Source organism: Dromiciops gliroides, chromosome 3 (genome assembly GCF_019393635.1).
Source record: "Dromiciops gliroides isolate mDroGli1 chromosome 3, mDroGli1.pri, whole genome shotgun sequence".
NCBI classification, from domain to species: domain Eukaryota; kingdom Metazoa; phylum Chordata; class Mammalia; order Microbiotheria; family Microbiotheriidae; genus Dromiciops; species Dromiciops gliroides.
This window is the reverse complement of record NC_057863.1, coordinates 523,125,118-523,150,380: the sequence shown is the minus strand read 5'-3', so window position 1 is coordinate 523,150,380 and position 25,263 is coordinate 523,125,118. Positions and strand designations below refer to the sequence as shown.

The following is a 25,263-nucleotide window of genomic DNA, read 5'->3' as shown; positions in this document are numbered from 1 at the left end:
CATTTGCTGGTGGGTACTGTCTATCAAAGGTACCAGCCAATTAGCTTGGAGCTGTGTGTGCGTGTGGATGGGGGATGTTCCCAGTTTCACAGGAGGCTTCTGGGAGGAAGAAGGGGCAAGGCTGGCTTTCTTGCTCTCTTTCATCGGGACTCTCGTGGAGAATGGAGCAAAAAATTCGTGCTCCCTTTGATAGATAGATGAATCTAGGCCTCTTTCTCTCTCTTCACCAAATTCTTATTCTCCTTAATAAATGCTTAAAAGTCTAAACTCTTGCTAAATCTTACAATTTATTAGCAACCACTCACTAGATTTTAGACAGTATAGCTAGAATTTTAGCCCCTTACACATTTAAGTCATTTTGCACTGAATTCTTCTCCCTCCCACTCTCTCAAAGACACACCAGAATGCACACATTTATAAAATGAAAGCTAAATTAATATATTCATTTGCTCTTAATAAAGAGTGATGATGGAACAAAGAGAAACCAGATGCTGATGAAATTCTCCACACCTACCTCAGTTTTTGAATGAAAATATCATAGGTGAAAAACTATTAATTGCAGGCTTTGATTTTATTTAAACAATCAAATTACATATTAAACAATATTCAAAATTGTTTCCAAATATTAACTTACTTATCTTTCAACTCTGATACTTTCTGACCAACAGAGTTAAGTAAGTCTTCCAGTTTCTTTTTTCTGTCTTCAGTTTTCTTCAGATTCCTAAAACACAACTTAATTTTATACAAACATTTCTGCTTTAAACATTATCGACAAGATATAAGTAGCTTGAGAAGTGAACTTACATTATGTGGTCTACAACAACAAAAATGATCTCACATTTGTGATTATACATTACTAATTTTGTTCTATTCCACAGAACTTCCAGATACATATTATAAACTTTCACTACTTTCAATGTGATATTTTGTATAATAAATTGAAATTCCAAAATTCTAACTACTAGTTGTAAAAAGCCTCCTTTATTTTTACACATACCCTACTCAGCTGGTCTATTTACTCAATATTAGAAGAAATGTATCAATATCTAACAGATATGGAAAAGGAAAGAGATTACTAATTAAATGGAAAAACTATGATTAATACATGTCTAAAGGCCATGCTCCTGATACACCAAAATCTATCTATCTAAGTAGTTTAGGCTTAGGAATATACAGAAATCTAACAAGATCCTCAAAGAGGAAGACACAGTAACCAAGGAAAACCATCAACACCCCTACACTGACAGTTTCATGATGACCTGATGCCCCATCACCAAGGACACTGAGGGAGGAAAAGGTGAAAGACTATATGTACACTACATCCCGGATTAGAGATGTATATTGCATCTATCCACAAAACACCTTACTTGATTTCTATTTCTTTAAAATATTAAAAATGCATATGGCACATCTCTATACAAGAGTAAAGAAAAGGCATACTGCTGACTCATTATTATGCTGGAAAAAGCAAAGTGACATGGGGCTTAGGATAAATCAGAACAAGTTTCTTCTGTGAGAAGCAAAACCAAAGATGACCAGATAACAGGACAGACATATCGAGGAATCAAGGAACTATTAGAGTTTAGATTGACCAACTAGTTATCAGAACAGACATACCTAAGAAGTAAGGGAAGATAAAATTCTAGGAAAGTCATTTAGGTATGGCTACTACCATTATGAGACAGATAGTACCAAAGGTCAGGATCATCATTAAAACAAACAAACAAACAAACCCTGGACTCTCAGGAATATTACAAGCATCCAAGCTTTCCCCCATCCCACCCTAATAGGGAACTTTCCAGTTTTCAAGCAGGACACCCCATCTATCCTCCATAAAAGCGTTTGCCTTCCCTCTGTTCACAGAGGAAAATGTTTCTAAGCCTCCTCCTGAGGGCTGAAGTCTTTGGACTTCCCATTAGGTCACTTTCTCTAGCACCAAATAAAAGACCACTTTAATTCTAATTGGACTGTGTGCTAGAGTATAATTCTTTATTGAGGAATACCTAAGAACCACCACGACCTTTCCCAGGGACAAAAGGTTGTAATATCTGAAAAGTTATCCTTTAAAAAAAACAACTTACGCTTCTAATCCCGCTTGTTCTGTTTCCAAAGGCTGAATTCGTTCTAATACGTGTGAATACTGAACATTGGCTTTGACCCAAGCAGCCAGGGGAGCAGCTGCAGTACTGGCACGTTTAGCATTCTGAAAAATCCATTATATTCTAATTTAATTCCATATCATTTTCTTAAGTATTTAAACAACGTCAATGAATTATTTTGGTCCCTGGCTAGAAATGAACTAAACGAATTTGTTAGTATGAAGATTTGTTTACCTATAAATTTAATTACAACTAATCTCTGAAGTGGCCTAACCTTAAGTGTCTTTTGCATTTCTGTTTATTCATGTAATATATATATATATATATATATATAATATATATATGTGTGTATATATGTATATATATATGTTTTGCCTGCTCCAATAGGTAGTTTGCTTAACACAACTAACCAAATATAATTAGAAAGCCAGAAGGGTAACCTGCACAGAAAACTACATGGCTACATCTTCATCCTCAGTGGCCTAATTCTCCCCTACCAGTCTCACCTTTTAATTCTGCCATCTTCTTTCCTGGTTCAGTCTCCTTCTCCGGGCTACAGCTTGTAGGATACCACAAAGCATAGCCCTGGGTTCACCTCTCTTTTTATTCATTTCTTTAGTGACCTAATAAGTGATCTCTATGCAAATGTAAGCCATGATTACACAGCTTGCATTTTCTCTCCTACAATTTCCTGGATCTTTTAAGAGCCAGGCAATGACAGAAAATGAAGGGCTAGGAGTGGAATTGCTCAGGACTTTTTAATGTAAAGGCAGGTATTTAAAACAGGTTAATGTCATGTTTTGCCAGGAAATTTAAAACAAAACATAGTTGACTGCTTTATAGAAAACATGACCCTGTGGAGACCCAGCAAGTTTTTGGTGGTTACTTGTTCTATTTAATCATCCTGTGGGCCCGAGAGCAATACAGAGTATTAACTGAGAAACCCTTAGGTGATCATCCTGTTGGAGTATCAGGAACAGTGGAATTTAATCTGGATGCCCAGATTTAGGGGTGATCTTTCAAAGTAATCAAATAATCACACATAATGATAGAGAAAAAAACTTAAATTAATGTTTTTATAAATTACCTTTGGGTCAAAAGATGCTTTGTTTTTAAACAAAAGGTCTTCAACACTTTCTCTTATTTCCCTTGGAATGTTTCGAGCATCAAACGTTGCTATATCTTCTTTCACACCTCTTTTAGCAAGGAAACTATAAATATTATTATAAATGTAAATTCATTAATTTAGTTAATTGATTTACATTTTATTAATTGCATAAAGGAAAAAAGAGATAAATAAAGGAAAGTTAAAATAAAAGTTTCATTTTTCTGACAAAAAGGGCAACTTAATAGAATGGTACAAGCAATAAAGTTCCTAAATTACTAGCCAAGTCTAACTGTAGATTTGAGAAGTCTCTTGCCCTTCCCATTATTATTCTCCTTTCCAGTAAGACTAAAGGTAGAAAATGTTATTTAAAAACACAAGCAACCTTCACCATATCTATACAGCTGATAGGAGAGTAAAAATCATGCCTACTCTACTACTGTATGACCTGTGTGACCCTAAGCAAGTCACTTAATGCCTCTGAATTTCATTTTCACACACACATATACACATACATATGTATATACATATATGTGTATATATGTGTATGTATATGTGTATACACACATACATACATACATATATATACACACACACCCCTTTATCTATATGCTTAACTGTAACTGGGTTGGATTATAAAATAGGATTTATAAGCTAGAAAGGGCCTTAGAGCTTATCTAGAGAGGAAGCCAGGTGGCCCAATAAGTATGCAGCACTGGTTCATGAAGATTTGATTTCATATCCAGTTCCTGACACTTACCAGCTATGTGACCCTGAACAAGTCACTTAATTTCTTCCTGATTCAGTTTCCTCATCTGCTAAATGAGGAAAATAATAGCACCTGTGTCTCAGGGTTGTTGTGAGGATAAAGTATTTGCAAAGCACTTTGCAAACCTTAAAGAGCTGTGTAAATGCTAGTTATGATGATGATGCTTCATTTTATAGGTAAGGGCACTGATTATCTCTAAATTCTCACGTGATGCAGATTTTAACAATGCTCACTCTAAATCCTAAAGCTTACCTTTTCATGCTCACCCAAGATGTATCAAAGATACCCATCAATCTTAAGACTCCTTCAAGAATGTCTCTGATGACATCAGGTGGCATTCTTAATGAGCGGATCTCTGAAAGGGACTCTGGTTTTATATTTCCAACTGCTAATTTAGCTTCATTAACCAGTGGCTAAAATAACAGGATAAAAAAGTACATTATTCATTTTAGACAATCAAATTTTTCATTTATATCTCATAATTTTTCATTTTTACCAAAATGTTATGAGTACCTCAACCTCAACTTTTTTTTTCCTTCTTCCTCTGAATTCTATTTTACTTATATTTATCTTGTGAATCTATCACACTCTATTTTATATTGTAGACATTTCTGTACTTGTTTTATTCCCCGTGCCATCTAAATTGTAAACTACCGAAAAGGAGGCATAGTTGCTTATTTGAATTATACCTTCCTTCAGCATTTAGGATAGTTCCTTGCACATAGCAGGTGCACAATAAATATTTCATGAACAAAAGAATAAAACTAAAATGAAAATTTTTTTTATATAAACATAATACAAAATGGCCAAAACAGACATTATAAAAATCATTATCACAACAACAGCATAATCCACGAAAATTTAATTTGGCTTGAAATGAGCCTGTAATATTCAGGTTAGTCCATGCCAAATAATGAACATTACATTTTGGGACCATCTTAATAATTTATAATTGCATAATATAATTGTATAACTTATGGGAAAAGTAATTTAGACACATATATTTCTTGAGGTAACCTAGATTCAAATAATGAACTAACTTAATCTCATATAAAGTAATTTAAGCTCTTTTCTCTAATTTTAACTCCTATTCTCCCAAGATCATAATTAACTGCCATTATTTTCAACTCCTCACTTTCTTTTCACCACGTGTATCCAATCAAGTGTCAAATCTTGTCATTTCTACCTCCATCATATCTGTTGTATGTTATTCCTTTTCTCCACTCACAGCTATGGATCCTCATTACCTCTCACTTGGATTACTGCAACTGCCTACTTATGAGGTCTCTCTGCCTCAAGGCTCTTCCTGCTCCAGTCCATTCTCCATACTATCTCAAAGTAATTTTCCTTAAGTGTAGATCTGACAATGTAGCTCCCCTACTTAATGAACTCCAGTGATTTTCTCTTAGCTCTAGAATATTTTTTTTAAGTTCCTAGCTTTTAAATACCTTTACAACTTGGCCCTAACTCATCTGGATAGTCTCAATGGACAATGCGCCCTATCCCATGCTCACAATGCGCCCTATCCCATGCTCTTGTGATACAGCCAAACCGGTTTTCTCTCTGCTTCTAACACGCAACATTCCATCTCTGATCTCCACACCTTTGAACTTGTCATCCCACACTCCTGAAATTTATATATACCTTCTTCACCTCCACCTCACAGAATGGTTCAAGAAATTATTCAAAAGTACCACCTTCTTCATGAAGCCTTTCTTGACCTCCCCAACTATTAGCATCTCCCCACTACTTTTTCTTAAATTATTTGTCTTATTTGTATTTATTTAACTCGATACTTTTTGTCTCCCCTATTAGAATGTAAGTTCCTTGTATGTAGGGAAAGTTACATTTTTTTGGTACTTGTATTCTCAGCACATAGTACAAGGCTTGGTACATAGCAGACACAAAATAAATGCTTTTTGATTGAATGATTGACTGTCCATAGGACAGATGAAGTATGCTGGGTATATGACAGTAACTACCTTTAAAAAAAAAAAAAAGCTTTTTTCAAAATCTGGGGCTAACACGAACATCAAATTTGTTTTGACTAAAATTTTCTTCTGATTAAAAAAAAACACCATTTTTAATATGTGTTAAGCTAAGTAAGTCTTTTGAGTAAACTAAAAGTTTTATTTCATTTTGTTTTTAAATTTTGGAGTTACAGCAACAATACTGGCAGCTAGGTTGCACAAAATTGTGCTTAAATGCAGTTTCAGATCCAGCCTCACTTACAAGCTTACATGACCCTACCCAAATAACTTAACTTTTGACTGCCTTAATTTTCTCATCTGTAAAATGGGGATATTAATATCACCTAACACTCAGAGTTCTTAAGGATAAAGTGAAATATCTGTAGTGATTTGCAAACATCAAAGTAATGTTTAGCTGGTATATAAATACATACTCACTCACATACATATATACATAAGCCATATATACACACATATATGTGTGTATACATATATAAAACCCATATGTAATAGTATATAGAATATAACTAGTACATAGTATAGTATATAGCTGGTTATTTTGGGTATATACCATATATACTACATATATATAATATATAATAGAGCTACTATAATTTTTCTTATCCATGTTCCTTCATATTTCTTTCACATAAATTATTTTCTCAACTTGAAGAGAATCATCTTTGATAAAATGTAAAGACTTTATAAGATAGTTCCTTAAATATATGTAGCACATATTAAGGCATTTATTTAACTGATGCTGGCTATACCAAATTGCAGATGATTATTTAATGTCTTTCCTAAGGAGCAGCAGTGTAATATAGTAGATAAAGGGCTGGCCTTGGGATCAAGAAAACCTGTGTTCAGTTCTTTTTTATGACACATGTCATTGTGTGATTTCCAGTTTACAAGTAACTTCACCTTTTCATGCTCTGGAAAAAAGCCTCAAAAACTATAAAATGCAAAAGAGGTTCCCACCTGCAATCATAGAAGTCTTCTCACTGTGAGTTCCCTACACCAGTTAAATCAGAGATTGGGTCCAAAAAAAAAAAAGTTGTACAAAAATACAATGAATTCTTTAGAGAAAAGCATCTTACCTGTACTTCATTTAGTTCATCATCAATTTTGCTTTTTCTTTCCTCAATCTTAATGACTTCTTCTGCTATTTTGTGCTTAAGTCTCTCTAGTTCCGTCTTCTGCTCACTGGCATCCTACAGGAAAATACATTCTGAATTAACAATCAGATTTTTAAATTTGTATTAATGTTCTGTGTTTAGGAAATCTTCAAGATAAATTTGCCTTTAAACAGCTGTATTTTATGATTAGCAATTAATGCAGAGTTAAAATCAAACCAACCACATTTAAATTCTTACAGAATAAGTTGTAAACATATCTATAAAAATATGACATTAGCAACACACTATATTTTTATCCAATGCTTAATAGCTAGATTATATACTTCTTTCTTTTTCTTTTTCTTTCTTTTTTTTTTAGTGAGGCAATTGGGGTTAAGTGACTTGCCCAGGATCACACAGCTAGTAAGTGTTAAGTGTCTGAGGCCGGATTTGAACTCAGGTACTCCTGACTCCAGGGCTGGTGCTCTATCCACTGTGCCACCTAGCTGCCCCTAGATTATATTTTTAAGAAAAAATTTGCTAAAATCAAAAAGACCAAGAATATATTGTCATTCCAAATAAAAACAAATAATAAATGTCTAATAAAATGTACATTTACAGATTATATATTAAAGGGTTTATTGAATAATTGAATGTTCTATGTCTATATATGATTAAGAAATAGAAATAAAAGAGACACTGGGCATAAAATAGTACCATATCTAAAGAATTATTTTGCATTTTATTCCATACTAAATCACAAAATCAACGAAAATATTTTTAAAAACTAACTCTTAGAAAAGTCTGTTGTATGCCATTGTAAAGCCTTCTAAAATCTGGCTCTAACCCACATTTCTTGAAGTTCCCACTGTTTAAGCTTACAAAGCTTGTGTTTGGGTCATACTATTCTGTGAATATGCCCTAGTTTCTGGCTTCTATACATGTGATGTTTTCTCCACCCAGAATTTACTTCCTTTTGCCTTTTGAAATTCTACCTATCTAAGCAGGCCTAGTTCAAATGCCCCTTCCTCCATAAAGAAAACTCATCTCCCCAACTAAAATTGATTTCTACCTCCTAGAAACTTCCATAACAATTTTTAAATATTCTATATGATGCTATATTATACCTTGTATTATATGTATTTCAATTAATATCATATGTCACCAAATAAAGTTTGACAAAGGTTGACTAGAGAGAATGATGAATCTAAATAAGCATATCTCATTCAAAAGAAAGAGGACAGGTAAGCAGGGACAGTACTGAATATTAATAAGAAATACTAAAAGTGATTTTTATAAAGTCCATGTCACTCTTCTTCACAATAAAATCCAACAGCTCTCTAATGCCTCTAAGCTCAAATATAAGCTCCCATGTTTAGATGTTAAAAACCTGCACAACCTGGTGAACCAACCAAACTACCTTTCCAATGTTATTATGTATTATTTTCTTTCCACATATATACAGTTTCATTATTTTCACCTGTAAAATGACTGGAACATAGTAGGCACTTAATGATTAATGACAATTTGTTAATTAACTTAATGACTGATATATACACATCTATGTGTGTATCTATCTATCTATCTATCTATCTATCTATATATATATACATACATATGCATACACACACACACTTATACACATGTATATATACATTTTTTTTTCTATTTCCCCTCCTTGATCACTCTTCCATTTCTGTTTTTGTAACACTGTCTGGCCCACAATCAGCACTTAATAGATGCTAGTTATTAACTGATTAGATAAAACTCATCAGGTTACATAAACTGTAAAGTACAAAAGGAAGTGGTAATTACAAAGAGTCAGAATGGGTTGGCCTAACCCAGTGCTTAGCAGAGAGTAATAACTAATAAATGTTTTCCTTTATTAATTCATCCATTCATTTAATGCATGTGTGCATTTATTTATTTATTTGTTCATTCATCAGGCATAGATCATATCAACTAATCTTATTTCCCTTTCTTTGACATAGGAGATATAGATCAGGTCATGCTAAGTCAAGAGAATGTTTTGAATACAGTAAACAATTTAAGCAAAACATTTAATCAAGGTTCTTCCTGTGATGTTTTTGCATAAAAGATGGAAAGATATGGACCAGATAATTAGCCAAATTCAGAATTGGTTGTGTGAGTGTACCCAAGGAGAAGCCATTGAGGACTCAATTTCAATGAAGAAAGAAGTTATTTTTTTTAGGTCCAAAGTTTTGATGCAAACCATATTTTTATAATGAATGATTCATTAAAAATTACACACTGAATGTTCTTTCTTTGAACTTTTGTATTCACACTAGGTATTACCTGCATTGACACTGTGATCTCTTGGAGGGCAGCATCTGCCTCATTTTGCTTTGTTTTAAGTAATATGCTTTGCTCTCCAGCTTTTCTATTCAGTTCATCCACAAGAGCTTTGGCTTCATTAAGTTTAGACACACCAGCCTATAAAAATAAAACTAAATATTGGTTGGGAATATAAAGAAATAAAGGAATTTTTCCAAAACACAAACTAAGCACCAACTAAGAGGTTCAATTTTAAAAACAATCTTCATAAAGAATAATCTCTTGTTCTGAAGAAAAATGACATTTCATTTCTATTTGTTAACATTAACAAAACTATGGTAATTAATGCTTTCAAAAGTTCAGAAAGAATGCAAAATTTTAAAAAAATCAGATATGAAATAAAAATCCCTTGTGAAAAATGGAATTAATAGGTTGGGATTTCCTGAAGAATGGGAGCAGTATCTATACTAATCTATGATAATCAACCTTGAATGAATCTAAGATAGATTAAGAGGAAGAAGATAATAGAAAAAGACAGGAAATGCTGTTTTAGGAAAAACCTCTGGCCTGAGGAACCTATTCTTTCTATATCCAATAAACCTATCTATGCTTCATTTACATACCATCCTCCCAACTTGAAAGACCTGCAATTTCTCTACTAGTTTGAATATCTGGAATCTTCTATTATAAACTAAAAGTGGTAAGTTTCCTATCAGTGCCTCCCTTCTTATAACCTTGGAAAGAGGAAGGGGAAAAGGGGAAGAGGGATAAAAGGGAGAAGGACATTTAGACTCACCTAAGCAGGACTCTTAACCTCCTTATAAAGTAACAGAATCTGCCCTGATCCCTGATTCTTTAACAGAGTTACTCAGCAATATATAGTAAAGATGGACCCAGGAGTCCCACTGAGAGTTTGGAGTAACAATGTTCCAAGTCACAAAAGTAGATTTGCACATGACCACAAATATAGTCTAGTATTCCCTCTTGTCACAGCATTAAGGCTGCTGTCTTCAAAATTAATTGGTGACCCTCTTGGAAAGCCCATTCCCATTTTGAGGGGAGTGAAGAGCACTGTTAGGCTGCCATAGTTGAGAGGTTGTAGCTGTTGGCCCAGCATCCCTCTCAAGTTATCTGTTCTTACTTTACCTTCCAAGTTCCCTTGGGTATCTCTAATTATACTATGTGGCTTTCCTTTAAATTTAGAAAATGAAAGGATCAGCATTTACTAGGCTACCTAATTCTCCTACAGAAGCCCGTTAGTTGAAGCAACAGATCACAATCCCCAACACTAAAGCAAAACTGATCATTTCTATGTTTCTTTTGTTTATGACTTCATCAGTGATCAAGCAGAAAAAAGATCCACAGGATTTAAACTTACTTAGAAACTGAAATCTAGTCTTATATAAATGCTAGTTGTAAGACAAAGACAAATAAAGTCCCCAAGGATAGGAATTTCATCATTCTTTGTCTTGAAATTCCCAGTGCCAATCACAATGTAATTGTTTAATAAATGCTTGTTGATGGATCGATGAATGGAGAAAATGAAAGTAAGCTCTTGGAGAGTTAAGATCATAAAATTAACTCTTCTATACCTAGGGGACTTACGTTTGTACAGTAATCAGGCATTAACTAACCTAGAAATATGTCATCTGAAGGTATAAAAGAATGAAACTTGGGGCAGCTAAATGGCACAGTGGATAGAGCACCGGCCTTGGATCCAGGAGAACTTGAGTTCAAATCCGGCCTCAGACACTTGACACTTACTAGCTGTGTGACCCTGGGCAAGTCCCTTAACCCCAACTGCCTCACCAAAAAAAAAAGAATGAAACTCATAAGCTGTTTCAAAGGACACTAGATACCAGTTCCATTTATGTCTACACAATTTGAGAAATTAGAACAATCTAAGTAAAGAAAGGTGTCTAAAGACATACAAGTTTGTTTTCTTGAAAAGATAACCCATAAGAGTATCAAATGATTATAGATAAACTACCAAAGTATTGAAAAGTTTGTAAATGAAAAGTCTATTGGTAAACATTACCCATAACACTGCTTGTTAATAACTAGATGATAACTTCTCAAGAAGTAGGCATTTGAATTCTTCAGAAATATCTACCTCTGAAGCCCAAGATCACCACACAGTGGCCAAATAGAGTAAATGTCTTTCATTGAGAAAAGTAAAAAAGGAGTTTAAATATTAGAGGCCCCAAAAAAGGTAATTTAGTGTACCAATTATTCAAAAATATTTTATTCTATGCAATATTATGCATACTGTGAAAATGCTAGAGAAAGACTCAACTGTCAAAGCAGGTTATTTCATCCTTCTTTTTTATCTATAAAAACAAATACTCAAAATTTTTGTGTCGAAAATAAGGTAGTGAGATGTTACAAATTTTTCACCTGCAAATGACTTTGTCTTTTTAACAACTCAGTTTTTCTTGCTACTATTGATGGCTGAGTATACACGTAAAAAGGTCATGTATCGGCTCGGTGTAGCTCCATATGCTTTACAAGTTTCATGAATAGCCAAAAAAGATTTTAGAAAATCAGGATCCCCTAAATTTAAAATAAAAAAACAGTAAATTATTTTAGTCAATATCACACTAGCACACAACCATTACATTTTGCAGTTGGCTTACCATACCATCAAATTGTTTGCAAAGAATTGCACATTCGCTGTTATAATGAATGTTTCTACTTTAAGAATAAAACCAAGAATTTCCTCTTTTCCAAAGAGGAAAATATACCTAAATGAATCTGGACATGCATTCCCTTTCCCATTAGCTTGTTGCATCTTTCTAGTTATGTCTTTCTTATACTCACTACATAACTTTTATCAGTGAACACAAATCAGAAGGCATTTTGAATGCAATAATACAATGATGATGTTTGCATTATGGATTGGTTCTATACTGAATTAATAAATAATAATAGCTCACATTTGTATATCACTTTATAGTTTACAAAATGCTTTCTTCACAAAAATCGCAAACCTTTGGGTAAGAGTACCATCATGAACTGCCCCCCCCACCAAAAAAACTTTTTAAAATCTTTCTCAGTTCCTAATGTAAAATCATAAGATTATATGATCTAAATCTGGAAGGGGGAAAAAAACCATCTAGTTCAAAGCCCTAATTTTATAGATTTAAAAAAAAAAGACAAGGGGCAGCTAGGTAGCTCAGTGGATAGAGCACCGGCCCTGGATTGAGGAGGACCTGAGTTCAAATCCAGCCTCAGACACTTAACACTTACTAGCATGTGACCCTGGGCAAGTCACTTAACCCCAATTCACACACACACACACACACAAATTATAAAAAAAGACAAAGTGATTTACTCAAGATCTCTCCTGTAGTAAGCAGTACAGCTTTGACTTGAACCTAAGTTCAACTTGTACTAAGTTCAACCCATGTTCTTTCTACTAACATTATTAATTAAAAATAAATTAATTCAAAATATTCAACATTGTACATAGATGATTTTTTCTTTAAAGGATACGGCAAGATTTTTCAACAGAAAAGAGCAGTTAAAAATAATTAATACTTGCATTCATTAAGTATTAAATAAATGAATTTATAATAATTTATTTACTGGGAGCCAGATTCTCATATTGTTAACTTAGATAATAGGTTCAATAGGTAGATGATAGATAGGTAGATAGGTAGGTAGGTAGGTAGGTAGGTAGGTAGGTAGATAGATGGATAGATAGATAGATAGATAGATAGATAGATAGATAGATAGATAGATAGATAGATAGATGGATGATGGATGATGGATGAATGGATGGATGATAGATAAGATAGACAGAGATAGAGATATATTTGGCTCTTATTTTCTCATCTCCAAACTCAAATTAGCCTATTATAAGTGGTCTCAATTCTATCTTCCTTGTGCCTTGGTCTCTGATACAAGTTGTCTCCAGTACAAATAAAAGGAGGAAATAACGACAGCTTTTCAGATATGCAGTACCAAAAGAAAACACACACTCTCCCACTCCACAATATCCTATCAATTTCTCAATCTTCTGAATTCTTCTCTACATCTCTCCTATCTATTCCCTTCTTACAACACCCAGTCTTTACCTTATTTAAGGCCCTCATCACTTCTCACCTGGATTATTTCAAGTCTTCTAATTTCTCTCCTTGCCTCATTTATTCCCTCTCCTGTCCTCTACATAACTGCCAAAAGGAACTGAACTATAATACAACTCTGACCATGTCACTCCCCTGTTCAATGAATTCCCCACTGCCTATTACTTTGAGGATCCCAAACCTGCCTCCACCCTACCTTTTCAGACCTAGTTGATGAATTCATCCTATTACTACACTCTTTAGTACACCAAGTAAGCCTCCTTGCTGTTCCTCAAACCTGGCTCTCCATCTCCTATCTCCATGCAGGCAAGCCTACCTCGTAAAACCCAGAGTTTTCTTCAATGCTCAGCCTCAAACACCACATCCTCCATGAAGCCTTTCATGATTTCTCCAGCTGCTAGCACTGAACCTCCAAAATTACCTTACATTTACTTTGTATATACTTATGTACATCACATCTCACTCATCAGATGTAAGGTCCTTGAGGTCTGGAACTATTTCATTTTTTTGTCTCGTTATCGCCATGGTGAGGACACAGGCACAGAGCCTGCAATGATATATGGTTTTGACTGATTGTTCAACACAGGCAAAGGTGAGAGTTTAAAAGAGATAAAGGAAAAAGTAGTCATCCTCTTTGATTAATGATAGTAATCACTGTAAAGCCTCTTCAGGGAGAATACCTAGATACCTCCTCCCAGCCTTCCTCATCAGAACAAGATGATCAAAGGGCTATTCTGTAAAAAGGAGCTTAATTATTCTGTAGGAGACCTGAGTATGTCAAACTGTCCTCGAGAATACAACAAGAATAAGACCACTAATACTAAAGTAAGCTGGAGGTCTTGGATGTTTTTGCTGCTTTGTCCTATGTACATAAAATTATTTAGTTTTTAAATTGGTGTTTTTTTTTAAATTTAGTTAAAGAAACAGATCTGATTTATACATTTAAGACACACTATTAAATTTGTGGTAACTTATTTTGTTTTCATTTTTCTCTTATTCTGGTCTCCAAATCAGAGTTATGATAACTTTCTCTGAAATATTACCAGTGGGTTTTTTCGTTTCTTCTCTTCTTTTTTTTTCACCAGACTTTTCTTCACTGGACATTTCACTGAATAACATTTTAGGTATCTAAATTGAAAAGATCATTTTTGAAAATTTAAAATCAATACGAACAATATTTAGGCAAAGATAAAATGAAATCAAGACATTCACAAATATAATGGTATGATTAATCACAGTTTTCTTCCACATCTCACAGATTAACAGGAACAAACTAAATGCATTTTTCTTTTCTTTTTTCCTTCCTTTTTTTTTTAAAGGCTGTGCTTCCTTATAACATCTAAGCTAGAAGGTGGAAGTACAGTGGCTGGGATCATGTTCAGCACAGAAACTTTGAAATGCTCTATCTCTCACCTGGGACAGTTTGCCCCACATTAAACGGGACTCACAATGCTGGTATTGAATTTACAGAAGATATCCAATCCAATGCTTTTAGCCGTGTTGCAGCTCAGAACTCCAGAGAACTTAACTGGGCCACCAGCATCAGCCTAACACAACACCTGGTCTCATCAATTTTCAAAGGGAAAAATTTCCTTGGCAAGATTTTGATATGTGACAATCACTGTATGAAGAAATGGCAACTAAGAATCAATTCCAATATAGGGATAGGGCCCAGATCTGTGATTTCACTGATATAGAGAACTCTCAATTGAGGAAACGCCTTCCTCCAATGCAATTTGGCATCTCTATGAAACTTATAATCTTAGAGAGTTGCCTACAACTCTGAAAGATAACATAACTTGTCCAGGGTCGCACAGCCAGAATGTGTCGAAGTGGGGATTTGATTTTAGGTCTTCCTAGCTTCAAGGCTTGCTCTCTATCCACCACAGTACATTAATATACAGTATGAAAATGATTATTCTATAAACAAACAAACAAAAAACAAACAAGGAATGAGACTATGATCTAAGCCTAATTAGAAAATTATCAGTGAAAAATTAGTTGTTGAAAATAATAATATTGGGGTACATGTTTGAGAAGAGATTATTACATATTAATGTATATATTTTTATTTTTAAACAATGACATCAATACTGCAAGTCCTATTAAAATTTACAAAATTTTTGAAGAACATTTAAGAGACTGAGATTTATATTCTATTTTAGAAGATACCAAAAAAACTTTATTGTAGATAAAAATAATATTGATTTGCTCTGGGGATCAACAATTTGACAAGCTATACAACTTCAAATGATTTATTTGATCACCTATCTTCAACTTATTTCATCTTAAATAACAAGCCAAGAAATGTGACTTAATGCTATCTCACAAACAATGTAATAAGCTTTTCTTAATAATGCTGATGATTCCTACTGACTGACTATAAATCTCTAGGTACACCCTCAAAGCAAAATAAGTGTAAATTGTTAACTAAAGTTTCAATGCGACAGTTGGGAATTATATACCAGATCTGGTTCCTTTAAATTCTGTGGAAAACAGTCTTCAGGATTTATCTTATATGATAAAAAGGTTCTCTAAGGAAAATGGTTAACTAGGAAATGATTACCACTCCTTCCTCCTATTGAAATGTGAAATATTCAAACATTATCTATCATACTTCTGAAATAGGCACCAATCTGTCATAGCACACTTTTAAGAGATTTTCTAAATATTCATTGCCCTCTTCAAGCTTCCACACCTCTTCCTTATTCCTCTGGCTCTGCTGAGAACCACACCTCTTACTTTAGTGAGAAAATTGAGGCCATCAGACCTGAGCTCCCTCTTCTCCTGTCTTCTTTATCTCGAAACCCGTGGACATCATCCTCCACTGTCTAGTCCTTTTCCTCAGTTTCTGACAATAACACCTAACAGCTGATCTACTCTAGCAAACTCTCAACTCCATCATCCTTCTAATCTTAAGCTTCTTCCCATTTACTGGTTTCTTTCCTACTGTCTACAAATAAACCCATCTTAAAAAACCTTCATTAAGACCCTACCATACTCTTACATGACTCCTACCTTTTCTGCCAAACGCCTCAAAAAACTATCTAAATTTGCTGCTTCTGCCTCCTCTCCTTTTACTCCTTAACACTCTGCAATCTGATTTCTAATTTTATCACTCAACTGAAATTACTCTCACCAAAGTAGTTAGTGACACTGAATTGCAAAATTTGGTGGTCTTTTCTCAGATCTCATCCTTCTCAATCTAATACTACATTCAGCACTTTGGGCCTTTTTCTCCTCCTCTTCCTCCTGCATACTCTTTCATCTCTGGATTTCTGAGTGTACATGGTAATGCCCCATTCTGGTTCTCCTCCTACCTATCTACCCAGATTTGAGAGATAACAGTAACAACAATAATGACAACATTTATATAATTTTTATTATGTGCCAAGCACTGTTCTAAACACTTTACAAATATTATCTCATTTAATTCTCAAAACAGCCTTCTCCGAGGTAGGTGTTATAATTATCCCCATTTTATAGTTGAAGAAACTGAGGCAAACAGAGGTTAAGTGACTTGCTCAAGATCACAGAGCTAGGAAGTGTCTGAGGCCAAATTTGAATTCCTTGAGCAAATGGACTCCACTACACCACCAGCTGCCTCAAGAAATATATGAATATCAGAAAGACCAGTTTGGCTGGCCTGTTTGGCATTCTAAGTCTTCTGTACAAATTCATCACTTACATCATGCCCCTTAACTATGGGTATTCCCTAAAGTTCTGTCCTATAACCTCTTGTCTTCTACCTACACTCTCTTCTGATGATATCATCAGCTCCTAAGGGCTTAGCCATCCTTTCTCTGCCAATGATGCAAAGATAGAGGAACAAGATGTTCCAAAAGTCCTTGGGAAGTTTTAAAATTCATGAAGATGTTTGGGATACTTTCTATATCCAAACCCAGACTCTCCCAACAACTTCAATCTCCCATCATAAATTGCCCATTAAGGGGCAGCTAGGTGGCACAGTGGATAGCGCACCGGCCCTGGATTCAGGAGGACCTGAGTTCAAATTCAGCCTCAGACACTTAACACTTACTAGCTGTGTGACCCTGGGCAAGTCACTTAACCCCAATTGCCTCACCCAGAAAATAAACAGATAGATAGATAGATAGATAGATAGATAGATAGATAAATTGCCCATTAGACACTTTAAAGTGATGTCCCCAGAGTCATCTCAAACTCAAGATATCCAAAACAAAACTTCCTTATCTTTCCCCCCAAACCCATTTCTCTTTCAAACTTCCCTATTTCTATCAAATAGAGAATTTTATTTTCCCGAATAAAAGAGGTCAACAGTGCCAAATACAGTAGTTAGGTAGATAAAGGATGAGATCTGAGAAAAGACAATCAAATTTAGCCATTAAGATTTCCATACTCCCATTCCTAACCTTAAACTATTTTGTCCTCTTCTTTCCTCACATGCCAATCAGTTGCCAAATCTCGCTATTTCTACCTTCCTAATATTGTTTTTATCCAATCCCTTTTCTCTACTGACTTTAATTCAGGCCTTCATTGACTCTCACCCAGAGTATTCAATGGTCTCCTAATTGGTCTCCCTCCTCCGAAAGTCTGTCCACTCTCATCTATGTTATATACTGCTGCCAAAGTCATTTGTCTTGAGCACAGATAAGATCACATGTATCTCCTCCTACGAAGTTAATTCCAGTGGCTTCCTAGGATAAGATGTAAACTCCTCCTTTTAGTTTTGAAAGCTTTTCACAACCTGGCCCCAACTTATCTTTCAGCTTCATTTGACATTGTTCCCCCTCCCTCACACTGCAACTCAGCCAAACTGGCCCTTCTCTGTTCCTTACACAAAACACCCCATCTCTCATGTCACACCCTTGCATTGTCTGTCTCCCATCATTGGAATGCACTCCCTCTTCATATCTGTCTCAGAGAAGCCCCCTGTTACTTCAAGATATAGTTCAAGCTAAAGTACCGGCCCTGGATTCAGGAGGACCTGAGTTCAAATCCAGCCTCAGATACTTCACACACTAGCTGTGTGACCCTGGGCAAATCACCTAACTCTTAATGCCCTGCAAAAAATTAAAAAAATTAAGATAGGATATAGTTGAAGCACTCCCTTGAAGTTTTCCTGATCCCCCAACATCTAGTCCCCTTATTCTCAAACTACCTTGTATTTAGCTATGTTGTATTTAATCCTATTTATTATCTTTATATTCATTCTGTATATTCTCATATATTTCCTTGTGATCTATCCCTTAAAATGTCAGTTCCCTGTGAGTATGTATTATGTCAACTATTACATATTTATCTCCAATGTCTACAACACTGTCTGCCACATAGTAGGCACTTATTATTTGTTGTCTGATTCTGAAAAGAATCTAATGGTTGAATGATTATTCTGATATCATTTCTTCAAATTTTTCTATTATCTTTTTAGAACAGCTTTATCATCATCTGTAGCCTATATGAATAAAGCTATGTTGTGGTTAAAGTGTTATGACAAGAACTCAATTAACATTGTCACAATTGTAGCCCTACTTAAAGAATGTACTTTTGCACAAAGAATATGCTCATCTACTTTTCACAATTTTATTAAATGGCAAACTCACCTTTTTCATACTGTTGTCTGACCAACTCTCCATCCACAGTACCTGGCATTTCTTATGTAGGGCTGGATTACTCTCACAGTTTATTGTGAAATTTAAGCTGGTAGAATCCATTATCAAGACTATATGCAAATTCTGCTGGATCTCTAAAGAATTTAAAATTTAAATGACAGAAATTTTTTAGGGCAAACAGGTAACTAAACATTACTCAAATCAGTGTTTATGAACCTTTTATAAACTACATAACAATAATCAAAGCTTTTAGAAAAGTCCATCGTGACCTAAGCATTGAAATAATTTTCAAATGAGGTAAATATTTCATTTATTACATGAAAGTGAATGGGAAGGTCAAGGTTCAATGGACATTATATTTTGTTCTTATCAAACTCTACAGTCTAGCAGTTTCCCCAACATTTTATGTTATTTGTAAAATATCTAAAAGAAATAAAAAGGTATAAATAATTAAATTTACATAAACTTTGTGATACTTAGGAAATCGAATGAACAAAATAATGTTTGATTAAAATTCACTTATTTTACATAATTTATACTTTTTACTGTTCAATGAATTATTAAAATTTTCCTTACTGTAGGTAAAGTAATTGAAGACTGGTCCAGTAAAGCCATCCTGTGAAGCCTGATCTTTTAAAGGAGACAGTAAGGGTTCTAACTCTTCAAGAGAATATAGTCCAGGAACTTCACCTACACAAAGAATGGTCCATTGCATTAAACTTAAGTGCTTTATCAATGGTGTTTTTTCCAATATTGAATTCTGAAAGTTATTAGTGTCCTTTTCATTGCCACTATTACTATAGTTTAGATCTTTATCATCTTACATATGGATAATTAAGTAGCCTTCTAAATAGCTTCTCCACCTCAAATCTCTCATTCCTCTATTATATACTGAAACTACTTCCTCAGAGTTAGGTGATTTTGTCAATGAGACCATTCACAGCCCAATGAAGATCACAGCTCCTCTCTTCTTTGGCAGACTGTCTTCAGAGGCTACCATGACTGAAAAATTTAATTCCATAGACTTCCTCACAATGAGCCTCTGAATTTGCTCACATACTCAGACAATAGATATATAATAAATAAATAAGATCCATCCTTCAAGTCTTTCTAGATTGGTAGGGAATGAATAAAAGGAATGAATGAAAAAGTATTTGTTAAGGCACTTACTAGGCACAAGGCACTGGGATAAATGCTGAATATATAAATATAAAAGAGTCATTGTCCTCAAGGGGCTCATATAAAAATACGTAAGGTTTCATCATCATTAGATGAAAATGTTTAGTGGTCCTTGGGGTACAGTGGTAAAGTAGATGCCTCTTCTTTAATATCATTTCCAATGAGCAAATCAAACCAGTTTCTGAAGTTGAACCATTAAATTTTGCACTCTACCAACATAGTCTTTGAAGGAAAAAAAGAATCCTTTATATGCCACACTGAGACATCAAAGTAAGACTTAGCAAGATTTCAGTAGAGTTTTAATGCCAGATTAATTTATCTAAAATATTAGATTTCATCAAATTTAAAAACAACAATTAAAAAACCTTCAGTCGTTTCCCATCCTCTCTAAAACAGCATGGCATTCAAAGCCCTTCATAATCTGACCCTAATCTATCTTTTAAACTTTATATCTTGTAATTTTCTTACCTGAAACATTTGCTACTGAATCACTAATTACACTGTTTCCATTACCTAGAATGCCCTTCTACTAATTAAACCCTATTATCTCTCAATCCCTAGATAAAGTCTTAGATCTCCTATGAAACCTTGGTTTCTATCCTCTAGTTCATAATGGTGTCAACCCTCCTTGGTACCCCTCTAGTACTTAATGCTAGCTTAGCATTTATATGATGCTAAAAACAACACTAATTATTCAAAATATGCTTTTAGGTTTTTGTTTTAGTCATTAAAAATGGATACAAAAAAATTTTTGGAATCTTTAATCATTCAGGATATGTTAATAAAAACTGACTTGACTTAGGGCAGCTAGGTGGCAAAGTGGATAGAGCACCGGCCCTGGAGTCAGGAGTACCTGAGTTCAAATCCGGCCTCAGACACTTAACACTTAACTAGCTGTGTGACCGTGGGCAAGTCACTTAACCCCAATTGCCTCACTAAAAAAACCAGAAAAACAAAAAAACCTAACTTGACTTGAATGAAACAGAATTCAAGTTGGGAATTATACCAGTATTTTTAAATATATATGTTTTTCAATCAATAAAAATCTATCTACTCCCCATCCCACTTCAATTGAGAAAGAAAACCAAAAGTACAGTTATAATCATGTGTAGTTAAGCAAAATTAAATACCTGTTGGCCATGTTCAATATGTTATATATGTGTTTGTGTTCATGTGTGTGTATGTGTATGTATATGTATGCACATGTATACTGTGGTAAAAAATATTTGTGATAAAGATTAATATTCCCATTTTTAGCTAACTCTTTTGGGAGGGGCCACACCTGGCCCACCTGAGGTTATGTATGCTACTGAGCTCAGAAAGGCAGTTTTTGAAGGACCTCCCCTTTTGGGGGAGGGGAGATTCAACGCTCCCTGAAGGGAGACAGGCTGCTTCTGGAACACTAGGCGGCTTCCAGTATGCTAGGCTTCTTCCGGAATGCAAACTCGCTCTCGGGTCTCTCAGTCTGGTGACTGTGGTCCTGGTGGCACGTGCTGATTCTCGGTCTGGCGGGCTGTTCAGGTGTTGGGTGAGCTAATGACAGAAAACCCTAAATTCCTTTGAATTAGCTTAATAGAAAACGGTCTGAGGATTGCATAGGCTAAGTTTAGAGTTAAGAATATCTATCTACATTTCTATTTTCCTATTTCCTTTTCTTTGATTTTTATTAGTTTCACCTTTGTTGTTTAATTCCCAAGTAATAAAATATGATCCTTTTGTGAACTAAAGCTTAGAGGCTCCTTTCTTATTGGCCTGGGAGAAATATCTAAAAAGGGCAGTTTAGAGGGGAGGGTTAAACCTAAAAGGTCCCTCATATTTCCGGGACCCCAATATTAAGGAGAGTCACCCAAATAACGCTCCATATATCAAATTTTGGCCCTCACAATACATATGTATATGTAATATGTATGTCTGTATATGTATATGTGCATATATCACATATAGAGGTAATGATATATCTATGGATATCAATCTTTCCTCTGAGTCTATCACTTCAGGACAGGAGGTAGATGGTATGTTTCCTCATAAGTCTTCTTCAGTAATGGTTAGCTATTTAACTGATCAGAATTACTAAATCTTTCAGAGTTGTTTGTCTTTAAAATATTGTTATCCCTATATACATTGTCGTCCTAGTTCAGCTTACCTAACTCTGCATCCGTTTATACAAGTCTACCCAACAAACATTCCCTACCTACCTGAAGATAAAAGACTGTTGATCATCTCCAAAAATGTAGGATGAACAAACTGGTAGTCCTCAAGAAGCAAAACAACCTGCTGAGCTTCAATGCCTGCAAGATGCAGTACCTGCCAATAAAGAGATACATGTTTAGTAATCAATAAATCAGTAAATATTTATTAAGCACTCAATATCTGCCAGGCATTATACCTGGATCTGGTGCCATATTCTGGCATATTCTGCCACATTCTGCATACCCATGCAGAAATTTAAAATTCTTACAAGTCAAAAATCCTGAAATATACTTCAAAATTTGTTTTTCAGTTTATGTCTGTGATTTCATAAGCATAGAGAACTCTTAGTAAGGATACTCCTACCAATGACAATCCTTAAGGAGTTACCCTGGACACAGAAAAGTTAAGTGACCAGTTTTGGTCATCCAGCCAGGATGTCCTCCTTTTCTCTGCAATCTTGATTCTGCTCATGAATTCACTGATTTTTTTTTTTACATAGCTAGTAAGTGTCAAGTGTCTAAGGCCAGATTTAAACTCAGATGCTCCTGAATCCAGAGCCAGTGCTTTATCCACTGTGCCACCTAGCTGCCCATCCATCCAGTAGGTCAGTGGGACTAGAACCTAGATCTTCCTAACTTAAAAGCCAGCTCTCTCTCCACTAAACCAAGGTCCCCCCACCCCCGCCATCCGCTGATATTATACTTAAAAATTATAAGTAGATTGATTCAGAAATTGTTTTGAAATATTTAATCTTTTTCTCTAAAACCATTCCCTTCATCATTTCTTATATCACAAGAGTATTTTGTCATATCTGCAAACCCCCTTGCAAACTATAAAGCTCTACATAAATGTCAGCTATTATTTTTTAATTTTTCTAATATATCCTCTGCAATTTCCTACCTTATTAAGTGGAGCATATTGAATATAATTTGACCTTTTCCTGACAAATCAATTTCACTATTGCAAATATGTTTAGGAAGTACGCTGTGATAACTACAGTAAACGATGTCCAAGAGTGCTAAATTCTACTGTTTGGGGCATTGATTACAAACTAGAAAGGTGTAGCACAAGTAGCTATCTACACATGTGCACATACACACTAGAGAGATACCTATTATTCCAACAGTTATAGCAGTGATGAGTTTATTTCCCATCTCTGTGCTGATGATCTCTTCTCCCTCAAGTCATATTATGGTAAGATTTTAAAACAACACCTATAGTTTTAGCTTTGCTTACCCTTCCAAACTGTACTGACAAATCCATCCTCTTACTTATTTCATATGCCTGTTTGATAACCTATCATTTCTCTGCACTTCTCATTTAGAAGAAAAGTAAAGGAAAGATGAGGTATTTCTCATGTTTTAAACATCATCATTTAAAACTCATAAGAAAAAGAAATGTAAAAATTAACATTAAAATTCTCTCTAAGAGACTTCTAAATGTTCTCCAAAAAGCATTTCCACATATTCTAAGAGGTTAAATTATATAAATTCAATTAGCATTAAAAATAAAATAAAAAGGCAAAAGATAATAAGTCACTCACATGTTTGAGATCATTCTTAAATTGCTTCAGCTCATACCCCCTAGAAATCTTGGGAGAAATCAGCACAGCACCATGCATGTGGCTGACAAGTAAAGTGATGGTCCGACGTCCCACACCACTGCGCCCAGCTAAGAGAAGGGATCCACCAGGGAAACTCAGTACCCTGTCTATCCTAGACATATACTCCAGAACTTCTTGGAAAAGCAAAATATCTAATTCCTGGTTATCTCGTCCATAATGAATAATTCCCTATGAAGAATCACAAGAGAATATTTATGTAATTACATCCAAGTACAAACCAATTTCTAATTTTTTGCAACCAGCAGAAATAAAGAGTGATAGTTTGTCTTCTTCCAAGCCTGGTTGTCAGATACTACAGCTTTACATGCTTATCATGAACTACTAAAAAACAGTGCTAGGTAACAGAAGTTACTTGGTTTTAAAAAAAACACACAAACATTTCATACCAGTTATGTGCAATGCACAGTGGTAGGAATTTATGGAGGCATCAAGGTCTAAGAATATATTCTCTGCCCTCAAGGCATTTATAGTCTTAATATAGGATAAAGGGAAATAACATGTTTACATGAATAATAATAATAAAAACTATAATGTGAGTACATGAAAGAAGTATACATGAAGTACCACAAAAAAAACTGAGGAGAGAGAGATCAACATGGCAAACCAGGATAGCTTTCTTTGAAAAAATGGCTTTAGGGCTGAATCTTGAAGAATGAGTAGTATTAAAACCTCTAAACTATATACATCCATAATTAGTGAAACAACACGTCCTAGAAAATCATCTAATGACTTCAAAATCCTATGCAAAACTTTGACTATGCCATTGTTTCCAAAACTCCAATATTCTATTAAATCTCTTTAGGTGGATAGCAATGTTCTTAGAACCAGACTGAAGTTGAATGGGTAATAAACATAAATCACAGGGTCATGGTTGGCAGTGTAAGAGACCCCAGAGACTATTTTTCTAACCCTTTCATTTTATAAATATGCAAACCGAAGCAAAGGACAGTTATATAACTTGCCCAAGGTCATAAATGTCAGACTTGGGATTTGAACCCAGGATCTCTGACCCCAGAAACAGTGCTTTTCCTACTGTACCACATAAATCTTAGGTTAAGAGTACAAAGAATGAAGAACATGGAGAGAAAAAAACAAATCAGGAGGTACAGAAGAGGGTCAGCCTTATTGAATTATTCTATCAACCACAGAGCTTGTAATTTCTATTCTAGTCAGTTTCCATAGCTCTTCCCAACATAAATTCCAGTTTTTTTAAGCTGTTCCCTATTTATATATATATA

General features: G+C 34.7%; 1 protein-coding gene across 1 annotated transcript in view; it reads right to left on the bottom strand.

The window, feature by feature from the left end:
- DYNC2H1 (dynein cytoplasmic 2 heavy chain 1) overlaps nucleotides 1-25,263 on the bottom strand; it is a 380,708-nt gene that overhangs the window by 220,877 nt on the left and 134,568 nt on the right. Inside the window, 13 exon segments of the mRNA XM_043996879.1 lie at nucleotides 631-721; nucleotides 2,082-2,203; nucleotides 3,187-3,310; nucleotides 4,226-4,386; nucleotides 7,041-7,154; nucleotides 9,375-9,512; nucleotides 11,751-11,780; nucleotides 11,782-11,906; nucleotides 14,485-14,569; nucleotides 19,024-19,166; nucleotides 19,609-19,722; nucleotides 22,407-22,515; nucleotides 23,945-24,193. Coding sequence (XP_043852814.1) covers nucleotides 631-721; nucleotides 2,082-2,203; nucleotides 3,187-3,310; nucleotides 4,226-4,386; nucleotides 7,041-7,154; nucleotides 9,375-9,512; nucleotides 11,751-11,780; nucleotides 11,782-11,906; nucleotides 14,485-14,569; nucleotides 19,024-19,166; nucleotides 19,609-19,722; nucleotides 22,407-22,515; nucleotides 23,945-24,193 — 1,605 coding nt within the window.